The sequence below is a fragment of the Camelus bactrianus genome, chromosome 26 (assembly GCF_048773025.1).
Source record: "Camelus bactrianus isolate YW-2024 breed Bactrian camel chromosome 26, ASM4877302v1, whole genome shotgun sequence".
In the NCBI taxonomy this organism is placed as follows: Eukaryota; Metazoa; Chordata; class Mammalia; order Artiodactyla; family Camelidae; genus Camelus; species Camelus bactrianus.
In genome coordinates, this window is record NC_133564.1 from 17,627,912 (window position 1) to 17,650,817 (window position 22,906).

Consider the following 22,906-nt stretch of genomic DNA (forward strand, 5'->3'; position numbering starts at 1 on the left):
CTAAAAGGTATCTCATTACCATACAGACATGGGTGAAACAGACCTCAACTCAACACTGCTTCAACACGAGGGCTTGCTGACAATTAAAAAAAAAAAAAATCTTTTGGCTAAACATTTTGCTAGTCTTAAAAATTAACCTTAGTTTTAAAATTGAGCAAAAAGTTGCAACGTTTTATTGGTGTTCAAGTAATAATTAAGTGATGGGTCCCTGTCAGCCAAGAACGCTAAGTTGAATTTATTCCACCAATCTCCAGGAGGAAGGCCCAGGATTCTATTCCGCTGAACTTGGAAGCTTACAACGAAGCAACCAGGAACATACTAGAGGTGAGAGTGGGGTGAATACTGAGGACTATAAAGTCAGGCAAATAAAAGCCTAAATGTGAAGTTACACATGCGTCAAAGATACTCCACCAACATTTCCTCAAACCTGCTTTACATTCCTTACTGTAGATTTTAAGGGACAAAAAGGGGGAGGATCTTAATTAGACGCTGGAGATTGGCTCTCTAACAAGGCAGACTTTCCAAATAATGTTCTGCCTACCACTCGACCCTTCCAAACCTCAAATGGACAAGCAATCATGTGGGCTTGGATCTGTCAGAACAGTTCACTAACACCCAGAAGCCTCTCCAGGAAGAGCATGTGACACAGTGCGAGATTATCAGATGAGTCAAATGACTGTCGCCCCCACGCTGCTAGTACGTGTTACCTCCCTGCAAAGCCAATTAGCAAAATATGCACAAAATCCAGAGCTGCCAGGGCTGTTCATTCGACTGTGTATTTTAGGCAGTCCACAGAGTTTCTGTTTCTAAAAAAACAACTTGGCAGGAGATGTTTCAACTTTAAGCAGATTTTTTTTAAAGGGAATGTCTTAAACATAGTAAGGACTAAACTCAGACAGCTGAATACGTCCCCTGTCGTGTGAGAAGTACACAAGTGATACACGTATGTGACAATGCTGAAGTAGGTAACACCACAAAACCCTGGTTATTTTATTCGACTAACACCATATTGCTTAAAGTTACGTCAAAGGCAAGAAGCACACAGACAACTACAGGGGGCAGGTTCTTGCCAAAGCAGTTCTGCACAGGCCCAGATCCATCAGCCTGATATCAAATGTATCACGAGAGGAGAGACTGAGAGCTCAGGAGAAATGGGCAAGGAGCAGACACTGAAGTTCTAGAAAGGTGCTAATGAACCTGACCTGGGCCAGAAGGCAACTCCAATTGACCCCAGAGTTGTCCTGCTGCGTCCTGCGGGGTCCCCACTGGCGTTCCTGAACCGCCCCTACCTTTCTTCATCTGACGGGCACCTCTCCACACTTTCAACCTGCCCTAAAAGTCAGGTAGACAAACCCCACATGAGAAATCAGCATATCTAATTTTAGTATTTCTACTGCACAAAACATAGACTTTCCATAAAGGAATTCTACACTATGACACCAGGCGTCGTGTCAGGGATCTCTCTAAATAATTACCTGGGCTGATAATTCTACTGCCAAAAAGAAGATACTTTACAACGTATACCAGGTCAATGCGTAAATATTATTATATATATAATATATAATATTCACCTTTATTTGACTTCGAAAAGCATATAAACATAAGTCTGCTGTATACTACATGTTCTCTGTAAAGCAAGGAATACAGAATAGATGACCTGGAAATTTCCAATTTTTCTCTCACCTTTAAATCTTAGTCTTTATACCAATGCATGACAGTTTATTATACACTTAGCAATCCCACGGCCCATAATCCCAACTCATCCCCTGGCCTCTTACTAAGTTACCACTGGGAAAGTCTGGCACTGCCATCCAGCCTGAAAACGACTACAGATTATTTCAGGACGCTGCCTTGCTCAGATGTTGGCTGCGTGTCTCCCCCGCCCTTGTACCCGGTGGTAAGAATATCCCAGTCTTCTAAATTCATAGACAAAATACTAGTTTCTAAATGGGTCTTTAAAATGCAACAATAAAAATACTCTTCCCACTTAAAAGAAAAAAAAAAAAAAACCAAAAGGCAGTGCTCATATAACTGAAGTCACCAAGGAAATGTAAATTAAGATTTTGTTCTTATTTTCTGTCTGAACTTACAGGCTTTCAAAGTCCACCTTGGAAAAAAAAAAAAGTAGGAAAAATTGTCCTTAAGAAATTCATAAAAACACTTCATGGTTTCAGCTTCAGTTACTAAATTCTGGGTGTTTTTCTACACCGCCATTGCACCTGAAAACTAATTCAGACTGCAAAGTGTCACAAGATCCACTCTGCTCTTCAGATGACTGATTACTAACTGCTCCTGGTAATGCTACTTTCTCTTGAATTAAACTATTATAGGTATTTTAGATGAGGTATTTAATCTGCAGATCTGCAGCACATGCTAGAGGTGTATCATTCACTAGAAAAAGAATCCCTTGCATAAACAAAACCACATTAAAAATTTATAGCCTTTAAAATAACTTATTTCTAGGACAACAGTTATATTTCTTATGTGCTATACACCTATTAAGAGGAAGGCGTGGGTACCGGGGTGGGCACTGATGGAAGAACTCATTTGTGGTATTACTGAATAAAAACTTCAAGGTTTACTGTAATAATAAAAACACTCCTTTTAGAATGGGCATATTCATAAAGGAAACATCAGTGAGGTCAATAAACACACTGAACCCCATTCGTGGCTGATCAGGGCTGGGATTACCCCGTTTCCTTCTATTTCCACTACCATTCTCAGAAGGCAGGACATTCAAAGCCAAAATCATCATTCATTTACTCATGCACTCTTCTACCATTTAACGAGCAGCTTCTATATGCCAGGCACTTTTTGCCAGGTGCTGAGGAAAGAAAATACATGAGCTAAAAGCCTGTCCTTAAGGGCGGTTTTGGGCTGAACTGTGTCCTCCAAGGTTCATGTGCTTAAGTCTTAAGTCCCCAGTACCTCCAAACATGACTGTACTTGGAGACAGGGCCTTAAAAGAGGTCATTAGAGGCTGGTCCCCGCAACTGGTATCCTTATAGGAAGCGATCAGGACTCAGACGCACGGAGGGGAGAGCATGTGACGTCACAGGGAGAACACAGCCACCTACAAGCCAAGGAGAGCGGCCTCGGAAGCCGACTCTGCCGACACCGTGACCTTTGATGTCTAGCCTCCAGAATTGTGAGAAAATAAATTTCTGCTGTTTAAGCTGCCCCATCTGTGGCTTAACCTTGTTACGGTAGCTCTTGGCCAACTAATAATAATGCTCACACCCCGTCGGGGAGACTGACATATAATTACGAAATTTGCGAAAAGCAACTGAAGTAGAGGGATGTACAATGTGCAAAACAGAAAATACACCCTCTAGCACGAGTTGGCTGTCCTGGATGCTCTGGTTTTCAGACCTCATTCTAGGGGGTAGAATATCGTGCCAAAGCATTGCTACCATTTCCAAAAGACGTTAATAACTCTAACACCTGCTATTTCACTTTATCCCCGAATAAGATTTACAGTAATTTTGAGCGCCCCCATCGTATAGACGGAGCAAGTCAGTGTTAAGAACTGGTGTGCAACACCGTCTGAATGGCATGCTAGGTAGTGGCCGTGATCTTCCAAGTCTGCAGTCTTACTAGGCTGAAAACCTTTGGAAGGGCCTCTCAGAGTGACAGCAAAACCACAATGATTCTCCTGATAACACAGAGTACTTGGAGATCAGTATCAGTGGTATGGTTTCAATCTTTCTGTTTTTTTTTTTTTTTAACTCATTTTATGCCAACTCATTTAGGTTTCTTTGGATCCCCCTCATGGCTCCCTACACAAAAACACGCACTTCTACAATGAGCCCTCACAGAGTCCAGTGGGGAGCTGTGATGGAGCTATACCACAGGGCATATTTCCTCTAGAGAAAAGGGAGGGAAAAGCAAACCAGAGTAAGAACATATTTACCTGTTTCTTCATCTATTTTGAAAACACCAACACCAGAACCATCTCGAATGGAATAGTGGATCTCCCCGTCTCTTCCCGAGTCCTCATCGTGAGCTGACACCTTCAAGACCGATGAACCAACAGGGACGTTTTCTTTCACGACACCCCTTTCCACAAAGCTGGGGAACACCGGCGGGTGTAAGTTCTCATTCACATCAATGACCTCAACCTCAATGTAGCAAGTAGAGGACAGAGAAATGGGTTTCCCTTTGTCTTTGGCCCTCACAGTGAGATTATATACTTGCTTCTTCTCAAAGTCCAACTGCTGTACAATTCTAACCGCTCCACTGAGCTTATCCACATCAAAGCTTCCTTCTCCGTGGTCCATGAGACTGTATCTCACTTGACTAGACTGACCTAAATCAGGATCATAGGCCTCTAACCACATGATGATGGTTCCTTCCGGAAGGTCCTCGCGAACTTTCACGCGGTAATTAGGGGGAATGAACTTGGGTGGGTTGTCATTAACGTCCTCTAATGATACTTTCAGAAGCACCGTGGAGAACAGCTGGGGCTCTTCGCTGGCTTGATCCCTGGCTTCAATCTTTAAGTAATGCACATGCTGCTCCTCACGATCCAAAGGGTTCACTATTTTCACCACTCCAGTCACGCTGTCAATTGAAAACTTATCTGTGTCTGTGAGAATAGAGTACGTCACATGTCCATTTGGCCCCAGATCTTTATCTGTGGCTTCAACCTGGATGATTTCACTGTTTATCTCTTTGTCTTCACTCACTTCAACAAAATAGCTCTCCTTTAAAAACTCAGGTGGATTATCGTTGGCATCCAGAACTCTGACCTCCAGAAGACGCCAGGCAGCCTTCTGCGGCAGACCAAGGTCTGACGCTGTAACATTCAGGGTGTATTTGTCTGTCGTTTCACGGTCAAGCGGAGATAAAATCTTGAGCATTCCAGTTTCCATGTCAATAATGAAGCAACTATCCTCATTTCCTCCAGAGATGGCATAGACCAGTTTTCCATTGAAGCCAGTGTCAAGGTCAGTGGCATTCATGAAAATGATGCTGGAACCCACAGGATGGTTTTCCTTCACCTCAATACCAGCTGGAAGAGTGCTTCGAAACTGCGGTGCATGAGCATTGACCGAGTGAGAGTCAAAGAAAACATCCTCGGCCTCTCCCTGCCTGTGTAATCTGTTTGCCTGCAGGAGTTTCTCCGCCAGCATCTTGGCCACGCCAGTCTCTTCGCACTGCAAGTGTACTGGCTTGCGGAGGGCAGCCACAGTGAGGTTGATGTACAGTGGCGTGGCGAAATTCTCTCCGTCCGTGGCTGTGATTCTCAGGCTGTGAAACGACACCTTTGCACCCAAGCCGTCCATCAGCGACTGCTTTAATGACAACACCCCAGAGCTGGGGTTTAAGCTAAACAAATCCAGCTCGTTCCCGGCTTCCATCTGATATCGCACCAACTGAAGTTCGTCAGCATCAATAGCAGAGACAGTGGCTATTTGCTCCCCTACGCCTAGATCCCTGGGAATTGTTCCTTCACAATTTATCTTCTCAAACAAGGGTGTGTTGTCATTCAAGTTATTGAGAGTAACTGTAGCAAGGACTTCCACCTCCCGGCGGTATGGCAAGCCCCAGTCCGACGCCCGAATCCTCAGGGTATACACCCGCGGCATCAGCTCGTAGTCCAAGTTTTCCGAGGTACTCACAGCACCAGTGAAATGGTTAATCACAAATGGCACATGATTTAAATTTGCAATACTGTAGGTCACATACCCATTCTCCCCCTCGTCAGGGTCAACAGCACTCACGCTCAGAACAGTAGTGCCGATGGGCACGTTCTCGTCAAAAGATGCTTTGTAGGCTGTCTGGGTAAATTCAGGGGGATTGCTGTTTGCACTCAAGACTTTAACCAAGACTCTGGTCGAAGCTCTTCTGTCACTTGTTGTTACTTCGAGTTCAAACTGGGATGCCTGCTGCCTTTTAACTGGTTCTAAAATGGAAATGAGACCAGTGTTGTGGTTTAAACTGAATTTAGCTTTTCCAGGTGCACTTTTAAAAACATACTTCAAATGAGGATAGCTAGGTACGGCTTTGACCATGACCACAGGTGTGTTGGAAGGAGCAAATTCACTTATTTCTGCCCTGTAAACCTCCTTTTCAAACTTGACTGGCCCAGCTTTGAAGTGTGGGGAAGTCACATGAATGACTTTTACAGAAGAGAACTGGGGAGGCGTTCCTTTATCCTTCGCCTGTAGTGTCAGGTTGTAACCAAAAGGATGACTGTCCCAATCAATGCCACCAACTGCTTTGAGCTTATACTCTTTACTCCCGGGAGAGGCCCTGACTGTTCTAAACTGCTGAAGGGGGTCTCCTGCCACAATGCTTAAAGAAGCGACCTCCCCATTGGCACCCTGATCGCAGTCCTCCACGGTTACGATGGCATACGTCGGGTCCCTGTCCAGCTCTGACGGCGACAAAGTCACCGCTGTTATGACAGGCGCACACTCGTTGGCCTGCTCGACGTGCACCGTGAGCCTGGCCATGCTGCTGATGCCGCTGCTCCCGTACAACTTCATGCCACGGTCCACGGCAAGAATTTCCATCTCATACAGCTTGGTCTCTGTGTAATCGAGCCTGCCAGTCAAAACGACAGCGCCACTGGTGGGGTGGATGGCAAACATGTCTGTTCGGTCTTTAAAACTGTAGTAAAACTCTCCATTGGTTCCTATGTCGGCGTCCGTGGCGCTGACTCTCGCGATGCTGGTCCTTATGGCTGTGTTTTCGGGCAAAGAAACACTGTAGGAGGTGGGGGAGAATAACGGCCTCAAGTCATTTGTATCCAGCACCTGCACCCTGACCTTCGTTCGTGCTTCAGCATTAGTATTCTTCTCAACTGCTTTGACTATCAACGTGTAATGATCTTTCACTTCTCTATTCAGAATAGCTGTATTTCCTCCTTTGGTCCTTATTCTCAGGAAGCAAAAGTCTCCAAGAATGTACTCTTCAGCTTTGAATAGGTTTTCATTGTCTCCCGAGACAATTTTGTACCTTAACTCCCACGATGGGTTTGTAATGTAAATACCCATCTTCACGGGATGCCCCACATAGGTTTTAGCTGCAGAGTTTTCATGCACTGTGACGTTGTACTGGAAGTGTGTAAACTGTACAGGCGTCTGTTCAAGTGTTTGGCTTCCATCGCTGTCTCCAAAATGCTGGAGGAGCAGGAGCAGGAGCAAGGCCACATGCCTCCCCATCGCTTAACTTTCTCGATCCTGCAACAGAGGAAAATAAGAATCCTTACTTTGGAGAAATAAGCAAACAAAAGGTGTACATTTTTTCTTAAGGTTTGTTTCAGACCTTACATTTTAATATAGTATTTTCCATCTACACAGAATATGGATAAATGCAACGGTTTTGATTTCTTCTGTTTTTCAACTCAAGTATCAACACTAGTATTGCTAGAACTACTAAGCTTAAGACAATCTTTTTTTATTTTAATGACTTAAAGAATCATAATGAGCATCAGCTGTAATAACTAAATAGTATTAAACTTCAATCTTCAAGGCATATATAAGTGACTGCTGAAAAGGTAGATGAACATCGCTTACATTTTTTTGTACACAATAAATTAAGTGCTCAAAAGCTTACAGACTTTAGGCTACCACAGTATGCTGAGCATGGGAAGCTGATTCAGAACAACCAAGAAAAAAAAAAAATCTCTCAACAGTGGTTTTATCTGACCTCCCATAACGACAGATTGTAATCTTACTTCAAAATTTATCCCGAAATTATATTATTTCTTTATAAAAATGATTAAGTTCACTCCCTACATAATGTAAGGGTTTACTCTCTCATTGAGCACTATATAACTATTTAAAGGTATTAAAATAATTATATCATCAAGTTTGATGTTGAGGTCACTTCTGAACCACCAACCTACGCCAAAAAAAAGTCAGCTTACAAAAGGAAAACCAACAGTTTGGTGTAAAACAGAACTTTCCCTCTCTTAGCCCTGAAACAAATCTCAGCAACGTCACTGTTCCCTCACCGCCGCTGCCAACAACCAGAGCTGGGTGTCCACTGGCTTTGGGGCACTGAACAACCCGTCACTGGAACACAACACACACACACACAAACACACAGTTAAATCATCTAAGCTAACACACGCAGGGGGGCCTAATCAATCGGCAAGGTGACGGGCACTGCAGGGGGGTCAGAGGGTGTAAAGCAGGAGGAAAGAGGACATTTGACAAAGGGTTGCCCTGAACCTACGGGAAGGTGGGCAGTCCACTGGGCTGAGGCCTGGCAGGGAGCAGGACAATTACTTTCAGACCAACTGTCCCCCTAAATGCCAACAAATTTACCTTGTAAATCGGTGGAGCTGCACAAACATTCCAGCACCGTTGATACCCCCGGCTAAAGACTTCTCAAATTCGGGAAATGTGACCGAGTCCCAGAGGAGAGAGAAGCAGCAGACTGAGGGCTGCTCGAATAGCCAGGCATGCTCAACTGGACAGCCAGGTAAATTAGCATGGCAACTTTAATTTCCAGTATCTTAACTCAGCTGCTGCCAACGCTGCCCCATTAGTCATTTCAGAAGAGAGAGAGAAAAAAAAGGAAAGATCTGATAGGCTGAAAGCAATCAGAAGCTTAACTGACACTGAACCAAGTTCAAGTCGGGCACCCGGACTTGTTCTTTGACTGTCATGTCTTCTCAGCAGAGGAAGTCAGGAAATCAGACAGATCTTTGGCCTCTAGAACAACAAAAAGTATTTAAAGAAAATAAAAAGACAATCTTTTCCCAAAACTACCTCTGAATTTGGTCAACAGTTCTAATACTCAGGGAAATCTGAGTTATTACGTGACAATCCAGTAATTTTATCAAAACCAGTGAAAACTTCAATTCCATTCAACCTACAGGTACTGAGAGCCTGCTTGTGGACAGACTGTACTACATGGTGTTAAAGACATTTTAAAGCAAAGATCCCAATCCTGAGTCATTTACAAATCAGGATTTATAAAATGTAAGAAAAATGCCTTTAAGAACAGTTAAAAGATAATGTCAAATAAGCACTGTCTTTTGTTTTAGGAAATACAATGTTACTACCATCCACTTTACAACAGTGTATTACACCAGGATTCTACTGCAAGCAATTAGTTTTGCTTAATTCTACATATAGAACATTATGCAGTCATTAAAAAGAGTAAGAGAGCTCTCTATACATTGATATGTCCACATACATTAACTGGGAAAACTAAACTGATCCCATCTATATTTGTAAAAAAGGGAGAGGAGATAAATGATGTACATAATTCATGGATGTGCTTAAAAATGAACTGAAAAATTCTGCACAGATAAAAAGTAAGCTGAACTTCTAGAGAACAGGCAGCAGGGGGAACATTTACATTTTCAATTTTCTCTACTATCTGAATGATTCTGGCATACATATCATTATCATTCATTTACTTCATCATTTGATTCAGTCAGCACCTATTTAATGAGCACCTACTACATGTCAAGAACAGTTCTACAGCTGGGGACACAAAAACGAACCAAACTACCAACGAATCCTCGTGGACCGTTTCCTAGTGAGAGACAAGCAAGTAAACAAAGAGCGTATCAGATGGTTAGTGCTAAGGAGAAAAATAAAGCAGAAAAAAAGAGACTGGGGAGAAACGTGTAGTGGGAAAGAGAAACTCCAAAATTCAAAGGGACCAGGGTTTCTCAACCTCAGCACCTTGACATTTGGGGCAGATAATTCATGGCCAGGGGTGGGGGGTGGAGAGCCATCCCTGGCATTAGGATTAGTCCTGCTCTCCACCCAACTGAAAGTCTGCGGCCTCTCTCCCCACAACCCCAGCTAGAAAGGTCTCCAGACAGTGCCAAAAGGCCCCGAAGCTCAAAATCATCTCAGCAGAGACGCACTGGTTAGAGAAACCACTGAGACAGACCACTGTGGCTTGGCACAGCAGGCCAGGGCAGAGCAGGCCAGGGCAGAGCAGTAAAGGAGATTCTTTTTTTAAACAAACTCTTCATTTTAGAATACTTTTAGATTTACAGAAAAGTCACAAGGACAGTGTCCCCTACTGTTAATTACTGGGGTACATCTGTCACAGCTAATGAACTCATTTTGATACTGTTATCCACTATTTAAGTCCCAATGCCCTTTTTCTGTCCCAGGATCCCAGCCAAGACAGCCACATTACACTCAAGTCATCGTATCTGCTTAGACTCCTCCGGATGGTTACAGTTTCTCTGATTTGTCTTGTTTTTCGTGACCTTGACAGTTGTGAGAAGTACTGGTCAGGTATTTCGTAGACGGTCCCTTAACTGGAATTTGTCTGATGTTTTTTGCATGATTAGACTGGGGCTCGGCATGTGGGGGGTGGAGGGAAGAGCACAGGGGCAAAGTGCCATTTTCATCACATCGCATCGACGCTGACGTGGACCCTCACTCACTTGGCTGAAGCAGTGCTCGTCGGGTTTCTCCGCAGTGCGTTCCCCCTTCTCCCCTTTCCCTACTGTACCCCTTTGTATCTCTTTGCACAGCCCACACTTAAGGGGTGGAAAGTTATGTTACATAAACCACTCAGAATTCTCCTGTAAGGGAGACTTGCCTCTTCTCTCCCATTTGTGTCTTTATTCAATCATTTCTTTAGTTCAGGATGGACTGACTCACGGATGAAGGCTGATATTTAGGACTTTGGATTTTACTATAAATAAAATGAGAACGGGGCGTGCGGGCTGCTCTGGTACCGGGGTGGAGAAGAGAACAGAAGGCGGCCGCGGCGAAGGCTGGAGGGAGACCAGTTAGAGGAGACACTGCGATTGTAGGGGCGAGAGACGCTGGTGGCTCAGCCTGAAATGGTAATGATGGGGCGGTGAGGAGGGTGACACTGTGGATCTATTTCAGGACCAGCTGATGAACTGGAGGGGCAGAGGCGGGAGGAGAGAGGCATCAAACAATGCTGCCAGGTGCTAAGAGAGGGAAGACTGAGCTGAGGGAGGAACGGATTTGAGGTAGTACGGGCTGGAGTTCAGTTTTGGATACATTAAGGTGGAGGTGCTTCTTGTTAACCAAGTAATGGTTTCCAGTGGGTGTCAGATGTGTGGGAGAGGTCCGCTCTGGAGATGTAAATTTGAGTTGTCAGAATATGGAAAATGCTGTATTTAAAACCACTAAACTGAATGAGATCACCCACAAAGAGAGCACAGAGAGACAAGACAAGAAAACCAAGGACAGAGCCCTGCTGCTCCCCAAGATCGAGAAGACAGGAGAGGAGAGGAACCAGCGGGGGAGACAGAGCAGCCACTGTGGCATAAGAAAACAGTGGAGTGACAATGACAATGATATGTAAACCAATCCTTCTGAACATGTGAAGCCTAACACGAGAACTTGGAAATGACCATAAATACTGGCTGGTACCAAGCTGCTCCCACCACCACTGGTGCCCCGGATACCCCCTGCAGCCCAGCAGAGAAAGCCCAGCATGTCAAACCACCGCAGCTGTTCCCTCCCCAAGACATCTCGGTCATTCAGCGGGACCAGCAGCCTCTGCCACCACCCACTTACCTCTCACAGCTGGATTCCCAAACACCTGGCTCACCTTCACAACCAACCCCCCACCCCAACCCTGGTTCTTCACACGGGACACGACACAGCTGGAATAAATTTTCTGGACCACATTCATAACTGAGACCTCTTAAGCCCTGAATTTATTCTGCAAACGTGGCTAATAGAATGAGAGTCTAACGAGAATAAATTACTAAGTTATTCTTTTGATCAGGAAAAAAAATCTACTTTCTAGGAGATATTGTTAACCTTACAATAATTTAACCAAGAACTGCGAACGCAGGTAGCACCTTAAAATGCCATGATCAAAAAATTATGGTTGTAACTCTATCCAAAACAAACACTCAGGTAGAAAAAAAAACACACACACAGACACATAAAAAACTCTAAAAAGATACTAATACCATTTAATCTAAAAAGTACATTATTACCTTGTGCTCAAACTTATGAAAATTAAACTCCAAAAACCATTTTAGCCAAAGGCTACACTTTGATTTTTAGAAGGTGATTACATCACTTGAACACACAGTAATTTAGGATTTCTTCTGTGCATTTTCCAAAGCAAAAACAAAGAATGTTCACTTAGGTTCAGCCTTCAGGGACAAGGGCCTCAGGTCCAAGGCTTACATATTTTTAGTACAGATTTCTGAAAGTCCATAAATAAGAGAGAAAAACAAACTTTTCTGGTAGAAATCAGATATTAATATGTTCATGCTTCTTCATTAGGGAGACTTTCATGTAAAGCATTCCAGTCAATCACCGTGACTGCACATTCTTCACACAACAGTGCTGAGAACACAGCTGAAGTTTCAAATACGTGGATCCAAAGCTAAATATTCAGAAGCATTTCAGGTGCTTCAGAGACGGGACGTTAGGTGGGACACCACATCACACAATGCGTAAATTCTCTTAAATGTTGTGTGTTTTTATTTAGAGGCCACAACTCTTACACATTCCATTAATCATGGTAGCCCTCCATCCAGAAAGGAAACAGTATCAGACTCTCCATTCCACAAAGGGTAATAAAAATACACAGAAATAACCAAGAATGTTGTGTTCTACCGACTATACTCCCATTTTGTATCCACATGAGTGAGAGCATCTCTAGAGCTGAACTTGTGAAATTTAGAGCCTGATGTTCGGTTTGAATAGGGTCACATATTTAAAGTACTTCCTAAAGATGTCTAAATTGCAAGGAAGATAACTATGTTTTCAAAGAAAATTGTCACAAAGTTGTCAAAAAATAATATGAAATGTAAATGACTCCTGCTTTTTAAAAGAACTGCATATTAAATGAATGCTTAATGATCTCTAAAATCACTGAACGTGAGTCAAAAAAAGAGTATTGTATCTTACAAAGAAAACCTGTTTGTTACTCAGCTATAACCAATTCACAGCTTCTAGATGACATTTACGACACAAAAAACCCTGTATTTTTCTAATAAATTATAATAGCCATAGACAGTACTTATAAAAACTTTCATTCTTAACGGTGAAAAATTAGTGGGTAGATCTTGCTTATTTCTGGGTGCATACTAAATCTTTCTAAGCCATCTTAATACCTTTTTCCGTAAAAACGGGGGTGGTGCTATGAAGCTAGAATTGAACCGTCGCCTCAGGGTTGGTATACGTCGTTTAACTACTTCCAGGAACTCTGTATATTGTTAGTTTCAGTGGAAGCTGCAGTAAGTCTGATGCCTCTGTAGCAGTGACTTAAATACGGCCTTCGAATGATTAACAGCTGATTACAATTTAATGGAGTCCAGTCTCCAGACTACTCACTGACAGTGCCCACTACAAATCCCTCTCTTCAGCACTTCACAACCCTTACCCAGAACCTAAAACCCCCAGCATTTGTATGATTTAATCAACCCAAAGTAATTTTCTGAGATTTTTGCTGCCCTTAAGAAAGTTACAGACTTCCTAATTTTTAAACAGCCTCCGTAGAAAGTCTACTACGTGAACCTATAAACCTTGTCTGTGGATAGTCTGAAGACAACTGTTTCTAGTTGTTCTGTTTTATTGTGACATAAAAGACAAGACCGACCAACAAGGGCTGTGTGTACGTTCCTGGCTAGACTGGGCACCCCTGCGCTAGTTCCTCTTCTCTCTGCACAAGGAAACATGCCCACTCCGTGTTATCCATCCCTCCAACCACTTTCTCCTCTTCTACACTCCAGGGCAACTTTCGCCCACAGAGAAGCTCAATAAACAGACTGTGTACCTCTTGGGATATAAGATCATTTCACCTACTTTTTCTCCACAAAGAGAAATCACTTAAACGATGTTTTGACAGTAACTAACCCTGGCCACTCTTCCACTCCCAAAGTAGTGCAGTTTTTATTATGGATCAAATTGTGATGCTCCCTCGTGTATTTAGGTACAGATCTAGGCATTTCACTAAATATGGGATCAGAAATGTGAATATTTCACGTACAGTAAGAATGGAAATCAGGCAGAAACTTCCCCCTGATTCCTCTCCTTAAAATATTCTCTTCCCACATCTCAGGAGAGATGCCACCCACCTAAGCTACAAATAGACACTCCTGGTGCCATACAATTCTGCCTCTCCTGCAGTTCTTCCTAAATTGTCTCTTGCACTCAAACATCACAAATGACCCCTTGCTGTGGCCACCTTTGGCAGAGTCCACAAATACACACAGGTTTCTTCCAGCTGAAAATAAACTTCCTTCAGATCTGCATTTCCTTCAAGCTAAAATCCTCTTTCTCTCTGACACTCGCAAAGAGTTCACCCAAAGTAGTTTCTTACTGCTTCCCGGACTTCCTTACAACTCTCTCTTCTCTAGAGACCCCATTTCTACCCTCACCTGCTCGTGACCTCAGGTCCACCCTGGGAACTCCTGGTGTCAAAGGCTAACATCAAGTCAAATGACCTTTTCTCAGTACTCAGCCTCCATGATTTAATGTCTTAATGTCATGACACATTTGACTCTACTCACCCTCCTCCCCAGTTCGGGTTCATACTGTCACAAACTGCCTAAAACAGAGGGGTGGTCCATAAAGCCTGTGTAAAGGATGAACACTAAATTGTCCCGATTCTCTTTTATACTCTGCACCGACTCTTGTACCTTCAAGTTTGTCACTACAAATTTCTGTCTTCCAACTCCTCTTACACACACACAATCACCTGTAAAGATCCCGTCCGCTCTGCCCTCATCATAAAAACACTCCTCCTGCGATCCTGCCAAGCAAAGTTATACAGTATTTTCACCCACTCCCCACTGCAAAATAACCGCTATTCCACTGAAAATACATAGTATTTCCCTAGTCCTTGAAGAGTTTCACCACTTCCCAAATCACTCAAGTTTGCCGTCTAAGAAATCAAATAAAAAGAAGCAGCTGGGATACATAAAACCTGTGATTTAGCCCTGGCTTTGTCACTAATCAACTGCGTGAATTCAAGAGTTAATTAATCCTTGGATTCCATTTCTTTACTGGAAAAACTAGAGACTGGACTGAAGTCCTTATGCCCACCTGCCCTCCACAGATACACTTTCCTTCCCCTGCCTCCGCTTTCTCTCTCTCTTTCAACACACACTCACTCTCTCCCCAGAAATTCAGGATTTCTATGATCTTTTATCTCAACTGCCAAACCTTCACATCTAAAAAGTTATCTAGACTTTTTTTTCTTTCTCAATTTCTCAAAATTGCTCCCTTTCCATTCTGCTGCTGCGACCTAGTTCATATTTGCATTTGTTCAGGCACAGCATCTGAACAGCCTTTCAGCATTTCCGCTTTCTGGCCCCCATACGTTTCAGCCTATATATTGCAATCAAATTAATCTCATTAAAACCTCTTTTTAATATTACTCCTTAGCTTACGAATACTCAGTGTTTCCCTGATCCTGCTGATTAAGTATATCCTTTTTAATCTTCTATTAAAGATTTTTGGCAATCTGACTTCTACATACTTTCCTAGTTTACCCTCTCAATATTACTTTCTATTTCAAGCCAAAAAGGTATCCTTCCCACAGGCTTGAAACCAAGCTGTCCTGAGCCGATCACACCACCTAGTGGTGGGGGCTCTAAACCTGTAACATCACCTCCTCCCTTCTAGAAAATAATGCAAACAGGATTTTTTTTTCTCTTGCTCTTCACTTCTCTCATACAGTTCAGTGATTTTCTCCTTTCTCTTCAACATTTCTTTCTTCCCTTCCCTTCTTAATCCCATAAAAGTTATCCTCCCTGTCTTTATAAATAGCCAACGTAAGCCCAGGTCATAGATTTTCCATGTTCTACCCACACAAAGAAAAAAGGCAAGTCATATAAGTCATGGGAAAGCAGGATTAAAGAAACATTGCCCATGAAACAACCAAGCCTTTTCTGAAAGATAACACGGTATTGCGCTTCAGTCTCTTTTCTCACCATTCATCAAACCACAAATCAAGTCACAACTAAGGTTTCTACAACTTGCTTTACATCCATTTCCTCTCCCTGAGTGGTTCCCTTGGGATTCACCCTTCTCTCTGACCTCACCTTATCCTCATATCCCCCCACCCAGATATCAAGCTCACTGAGGTGCTACTCTGATGAACACTACCTAACCCTGATGGATGTCTCTTTTCACACTGAATATTTCTGTTTATTTGTCCTCCCCCCAATGGATTGTAAGCTCCTTGAGAGCAGGAAACATGCTTTCTTCACGACTGTTTGCTGTGTCTGGCCCAATGTCCGGCACAGAGGAGATCCACAGTTGTTCGGTTCATGAATGGACAGATGGATGAAGACTCAGAACAGAGACTGGAAAGACAGGACTGACATAGGGGTGGGGAAGTAAGGCGGAGTAGCGTGGGAAAATAATACATCCATCTTTGTGAACTTAACAGAATATCCAGGTGCAACCACCAGCCGTAACAACACTAATTTCCAGCGGCTCAGAAGGAGGTCACCACTCACCCCAAAATGCTTCCAAACTGGCTACAGGCGATGCCAGATCGGTGTCCGTATTGCTGAGCTTACTATAAAACACTATACTTGAATATTCTATGAAAACTTAAATAATTACTGATTTTCCTAAGTGGCCTGTAGAAGACTTTTAATTATATTTCCACATATATAATAAACCTTTGGAATTCAGCAAGAATTTTGGCAATATATTTAAATCTAGGGCGTAAAGAAAAAACAACTTCTTAAAAAACTTTAAAACGTGAAATAGACTGATTCCTCATCTGACTGAATGCATTTCTGAAATAAAACACTCCTTTTAGACATGAGAAGAGAAAAAACAGCAACTTTCTGATCTTAGTTAAAAGAATTACCTGCATCACTCATTTCAAAAACTCCTTACCAGTGCCTAAGGATAAACTTACACTTGCAAATTGAACAATTAAGTGGGACAAAAAGACAGTTTGGCTTCATCATCTATATAATTTGGTCAAAAGAAAGCTTACCTACTGCAATTTCCCATTCATAAAGATTCAAAAGACACCTAGCCTTATGGCTTCCTGCTATTAAAGCAGGTCCTTTAGGCCACAAATTAAGCCACTGAGACAACATTTAAAGCAACAATAATGCACTAATTTGATTCAGTTTATTGATTCTATGTAAAAGCAGCCAAACTTGGGTGGAAGACAGGTGGTGGCAGACTTGATAAGGGAGTTAAAATAACCTGTAAGATCCCTATCATTTCTGACATTCAAAGAAATGACTGCTGCAGAGATGACTGGAGAGGTAAGTCTAAAGACATACACTAGGAAGGCATGGGGTCAGGGGAATGAAAGCAGTATCAGTTTGCACATCATTTTTAGATTCTTCTTTTGGCGCCTGTCCATAACATGGATTTAAATGATGTATTAACATGACAGACAACCTACTAGGAGTACTTCTAGTAACTAATTAAAAGATACAACTGAATACATATACAGGTGGCCTGAAAGAGTTTATGAAGTCCTTTTAACTATCTCACTTCCTTTTGGAGTTAAAAGAATTTGGCTCATTTAAGATACTCATTTTTCAAGAATTGGGTACACAAATGCATGCTATATTCAAATCAAACTCTACAATGAACGTGCTAAATGCCATCTCTGGCATAACTTAGAGTTACACTAACTGCTGTTTTTAAAAGTTATGTAATGCTTTAAGTATTTTTATACCTATGTTAAAGCTTAAATATGTAACAAGGAATTGGGGCTAATAATTCTACTCGTGGAACCAGGGCTGTCCTAAAACACAAAGACAAAACCAAGTATCAGAGAAACACATTTTCTGAGTAACTGGATGTGTTGGATAACCACAATTCTAAGAGTAAAATGGAAAAACATCACTATTACCGAGTTTTAATAAGTGCAGATAGCTTCTTAAACTACTGAAAGCTATCTCTGAATATATGAAGCCTTAAGAATCTGCTTTTGTAAAAGATATACAAATAACTGAAGATCAGTTGCCTTTTAAATATTTTCCGATTTTAATAGTCATTGTAAATAGTTTAAAAAAAACAAAAAAACAACAACAAAAACCACTCCTCTACCAGGCACCAGGGAGTTGCTTAACAAAAGCCATTTAATGAAACCACAGTTCAGACACATGCAAAAAAAAATTAACTGCATAGAAAATATTTATTAGTTTACTTGCCTGGTGCATACAATTGCGTCCTTGTTTTCAAAGCTCCGCAATTCACATCAGTGGGAACAAAAAAAAAAATCTTAGAGACAAGAGTTAGCTTCCTAGAGGAAAGCTCTTGGAGTAAGAAAAACTACTGAAAGAATTTTTCTTTAAAAAAAAATCTTGCAATACAAGTTTCTCTTCCAAAAAAGGTAGAAACAAACTGATCGCACATTTGCAAATATTTAGCCCCGAGATTTATCTGTCGCACCCATTCTAACTACACTCAAGCAGTCAGAGCTCCAACCTCAGGGCAGCACGCCTTCAGGGCACAAAACATCTGAGAGACCTCGGCGACTCCATTTCAAAGATCCCATCCTGGCAACTGGCCTCCCCTTTCATCACACCTAAGCTGTGAATACCTCACAAATCGGAAGAATTAACCGCGGAGCGAGATCAGTTAAGTCTTTAGCAGGCACACGCGTTCCCGGAGAGAAGAAAGTGGGGCGCGCGTGCGAAGTTTCCGAGCTCCGGGCGCGGCGGAAGTTCTCGCCCGGCGGCCGCGGCTTTGATTTCCAGCAATGGCTCCGGGGCCAGCCCCGGTGCGGCCGGCGCCCGCCGCGCGCTCGCAGCAGCAGCGCTCGCATCTGCAATTACCTCCCGGGTCACGTAGGGAATTATCCGTTCCCGCCCACCCGCCCGAATCCAGGGCCAGCCCCGAACTCCCCAAGTGGGTAGGCGCCTCGGCACCACCGCCGTCCGGCGGGGCTCTGTCTGTCTGTCCATCCCGCTCCCGAAGCGCCGGCGGTGCCCGGTCCTGCTCTGGACAGTCAGGGCAAGCTCCCACGGAGACGCAAGCCCGCCCACCCGCAGCAGCAAGTCGCCCAGCCTGCGGGCACAGATGGCCCGGGCTCGGCCGGGCACTGGCACCCAGCGCGCCGCTGCGCCCCTCGCCCACCGCCCTCAAGCCCCAACTTGGTTTCCATCAAACTTACAGCAAAGTTAGCCCGAAGTGGCGGCGGCGGCGGCGCTCTCGGGGGCGCGCCTCTCGTTGCCTCAGCGCGCCCCCGAACGGGGGCCGGGTCGGCCGGGGGCCTCCCTGGTCTCGCAGGTCCGCATGGTATCGATGGTCCACCCCCGCTCTCCGCGCGCCCCGCTCCGTGGCCGCGCCCGCAGCCCGCGCACCCCTCTCCAAGGCTGCCCGGCTCGCCTCGGCGTCTCACGCGCCCGGCGCGGGGTATATCCCTCCGCCCGCAGCCACGCCCGCCAGCGCCGGCGCTCGTTTCTCCAGCACGGAAACTCTACCCTGCTTTCCCTGGCGGCGGGACTCCCAGCTCGCCGGGCTACGACGCCCGGCTCCGGGGCAGGGATCCCCCTGCTGCTGTAGCAGCCAACTCCTTGCAAGGAGACCAGCGAGTGCCCAGGATGATCTAGCGACACCCCGAGGAACAGTTTGGGGCTTGCTCTAGCGAGGATGTTAGTTATGGCCAGCACACGGATTTGTGCAGGGAATTAATATGGAAAGATCCCTGCTAGGAAAGGGGAAACATTAGCTTAGCCTACCCCCTCCCCCGCAAAGTCAGCTAAAGGCTAAAGGAAAAGCTTCCCACGCCTCCCCCTTTAGATTCTTGAGAACCTTTAGGGAATTCCTAAATCTGCATCTGAATGCCTCGGTTGTAGGTCTGCAATTGCTGGGTGTAATAAAATCTTCCAAAAGGTCTCAAAAGGAATGCAGTTAGATCTGAATCTACTTCCTTCAATCTACACTAAGATCACTGGAAGATGAAAACTCATTGTGCAGAGCTAGTTAGACCCCAGAACCTCCCCGACCCTAGTTACCAACCCTAAAGACGGCTTCCCCCGGCGGACACCCCCGATTCCCAGGACTGCAGGACAAAAGGCAGTGGTGCCGCCTGGTGCTCTTTCCCACCTGGTGAGTACACCCAGCAAACTGTGAACTCGCTCTAAGGTGAAACTACAAGTTCCTTAGAGAGAAGGGGAAACCCCGGGCGTCCAGACTCCCCCCACGCCGGAGCGCGCAGTCCCGGCATCCCGGGGCTGTGAGCCCATCCTCAGCGCGGGCAAAGCTCCAGACGCCGGCTCAGCGCAGCACGAAGTGCTCCCGGGCGTTGGGAAACAGCCCGGAGAAAAGGGAGGACGTGACCTCGGAAAGTTTGTGGAGCTCGAATATGTTAACACTGTGAGGACAAAGAGAGATGATTTCCCTGGAGCCGGTGGAGGGAGCTGCTGGGGGAACTACGAGGGAGAAGGGAGTCTAGGGTTAAAGAGGGAATTGCCTTAATTCACAGCTAATGCAGTCTCCTCTTAAACGATATCGAAGAAGATGATTGAAGAAAAATCAAAGTGTCTAGCAGGTTATGCTGGGAAGGAAAAATAATACCTGAAGAATGAGTGTGCTGATTGGTAGCACTAAGAGTATGTATTCCCTGCGCATTATTTAAAATACCCACAAATTCACACACCCAACATTCATCCATCATCCGAACATTTGGCTACGGCCATAACTGCGCCAAGTGCTCCTGGAGTCACAGGTCAATTTCATATGTGGAACACCTCGAAAGTAGGTGACCTGATCTCCAAGCTCAACTCGTTCGCGCCCCTTGCCAAATTCTAAACAAAACACAACCACACAAGAACACCAAGTTTGCTGGCGAGGTAAGGATGGGGAGAAGAACAATAAAAGGTAAAAAGACACCATCCCGTAACATAAAATCACAAGACTTTTAAGATGGCACAAAAGAATTCCTGGAGAAAATTACCATTCATTAATAAATAATAACGCTTACTTGGCCTAAAACATCTGTTTGGGAATCCCGATTTGCCAGGTCCACTGAGAAACCTAATTGCCTGGAAGAAGTTGCACTTCGTCGCCACAGGAACAGCCGAGAGCCAGGGATGGAGATTTCAGAGTCCGGCCCTGCCACGTTTTTACTGATCCTTTAGCCCCAACAGAACGAAATAGAGGTGCCTTTTTGGTACCATCAAATTACCTTCACATGAATGAGAAAGGTAGTCCAAGCTGCAGGTTTATCCTCTCAATAGTCGATCTTCCCTAACCCAGTCCCCAAAGGCTCTAGGAAATTAAGAGGGATGGGGGTGGGTTCCCAAAATCAACAACAAAAAAGCTTTCCGCTTTTTTCACCAGCTCTGCATCCAGTCCACCCAAGCTGGTATTTGCAAATTAGATACAGAATGGGCCGGAGTGGGTAGTAAGTGAAGGCTAGGGTGACGGCGACCGAGCTCATGCCCAAGTCCCAGGAGCTCCCCGCAGGTCCAAGTTCGTGGTCCGCGCGGAACCCCACAGGGAGCGCGCGCTTTGCCGGGTGTCCGGACTAGAGGGCGCTGCGCCACTGTAGATCACGCGGCACCCGATGAGCCCTCCCTGGGCACCATTTCTATAATAAGTTACATTCGAAATAATGCACAAACAGCATAGCTTTTCAAGTTCTTTAGAACAGTACTCTGTAAGTATTTTATGAATTCCAAAACCTGTGCATACTGATCTTTCATGCCCGAGCCAAGCACAGCCAGAGGGGTGTGCAGCTTGCCGAGCGGAAAGCCTGTAGGATGCACACGCTTCCCTGCACTAGTCAAACACCCCCACGTAATTTTATTTACGTTTAAACTTAAATACAAAAAGGCTTGCACTAAAGAAAGAACTCACACGTCCAGCCGAGTCCTCCGTGCTCCACTTTAAAGTCCCGGCAGCTCCGTAATCCCCACACGATTTGGATATGTGTTAAAAAGCCGTGTCTGAAGTACCAACTTTGCTTCCCTCGGGTCTTCAGCAAGTCCCCAACGAGAGCGCGAGCCTCCCGCGCTGCCCAGGTGGCCGCATCTCGGGAGGCTTCTGTCCTGGGTGAAACCTGAGCACCAAAGAGAGGCGAAATGAGAGTGCGCGAGGGCTAGAGAGAGGGCCGAAGAGAAACCAAGTTTGTCAGGACTTGTCCAGGCAGCCAGCCGCCGAGTTTAGGAGTTGCAGCCGGGAGCTGCGGCGGATCACTGCCTCTTTCCCAACTCCCTCCCTCCTGGAGGAGGTGGGGGAGGGGAGGTGACGTCAGCGCCCCGCCTCGCCCCCCGCCCCCCGGCGCGGACGGGATTCTCCGGCGGGGTCTGCCTCCCGGACAGTGGAGGCGGCGAGCTCGGGGGCCGGGCGGGCTCCGCCGCAGCAGCGGTCTCTGCGGTCTCTGCGGTCCCGCCGGCGCGGCGTCTGCGCCTCTCTGCCCTGCCGCGTCTCCCCGGCTCCGCCGCGCGCTGGCGTTCCTCGCACTCAGCACCTGAGGGGCCCCGCGGCGTGCACCGCCTCTCCGGCTTGCTTTCTCGGCAGCCCCCGCGGCCGCGTTTCCCACGCCTCGAACTGCAGGTGATGCTCTTCCTCTTCTGCAGCTGAAATTCGTCGCGATGTGTCGCCTGCCCGGTTTTTGCAGGGAGGAAGCATGAACAGCCTCTGCAGACTGGCCTGGACGACTTGTACTTTGTAACTCTCCAACTTCAGGATGTGATCTATTCGAAATACTTCTTGTGCTCCAGCACTGTTTGTGGTTTTTGTGTTGGAACTCATGGAGCCGTATTTTAATGTTCAAATCCCTTCCAAAAGCGCCTACGTTTCAGACCGTACTCCGAAGCATAGAAGGATCTGAGGGGTGGGGGAGAGGTGGAGGAGGAGCCAATTTCTAATGTTTCTTACAAGGCATCCATAGTGATAGGGGCCAATACACAGATCAGTCGTCTACTCCTATTGTAGACTAAGATGAATGCAAACGCTGTTGAAGTTTGATTTATAAGTGAATGCGTCTTTTCTATGTAAGCTTCCAGACTCCAGGAAAATATCTG

General features: G+C 45.1%; 1 protein-coding gene across 4 annotated transcripts in view; it reads right to left on the reverse strand.

The window, feature by feature from the left end:
• The window catches only part of FAT1 (FAT atypical cadherin 1), a 109,181-nt gene extending 86,733 nt beyond the window's left edge, over positions 1–22,448 (reverse strand). For 2 of the 4 annotated variants that reach the window (XM_010953273.3, XM_074353568.1), the window contains exons 1-2: positions 21,738–22,443; positions 3,914–7,190 (exon numbers count right to left, since the gene is read on the reverse strand). In XM_010953273.3, the coding sequence (XP_010951575.2) occupies positions 3,914–7,172 (3,259 nt within the window). In that variant the 5' untranslated portion in view covers positions 7,173–7,190; positions 21,738–22,443. Of the gene's footprint in view, positions 1–3,913; positions 7,191–19,047; positions 19,291–21,737 lie in introns of those variants that run through there. The other 2 variants (XR_835175.3, XM_074353569.1) reach the window with 2 other exon arrangements.
• Between the last annotated feature and the right edge of the window lie 458 nt (positions 22,449–22,906).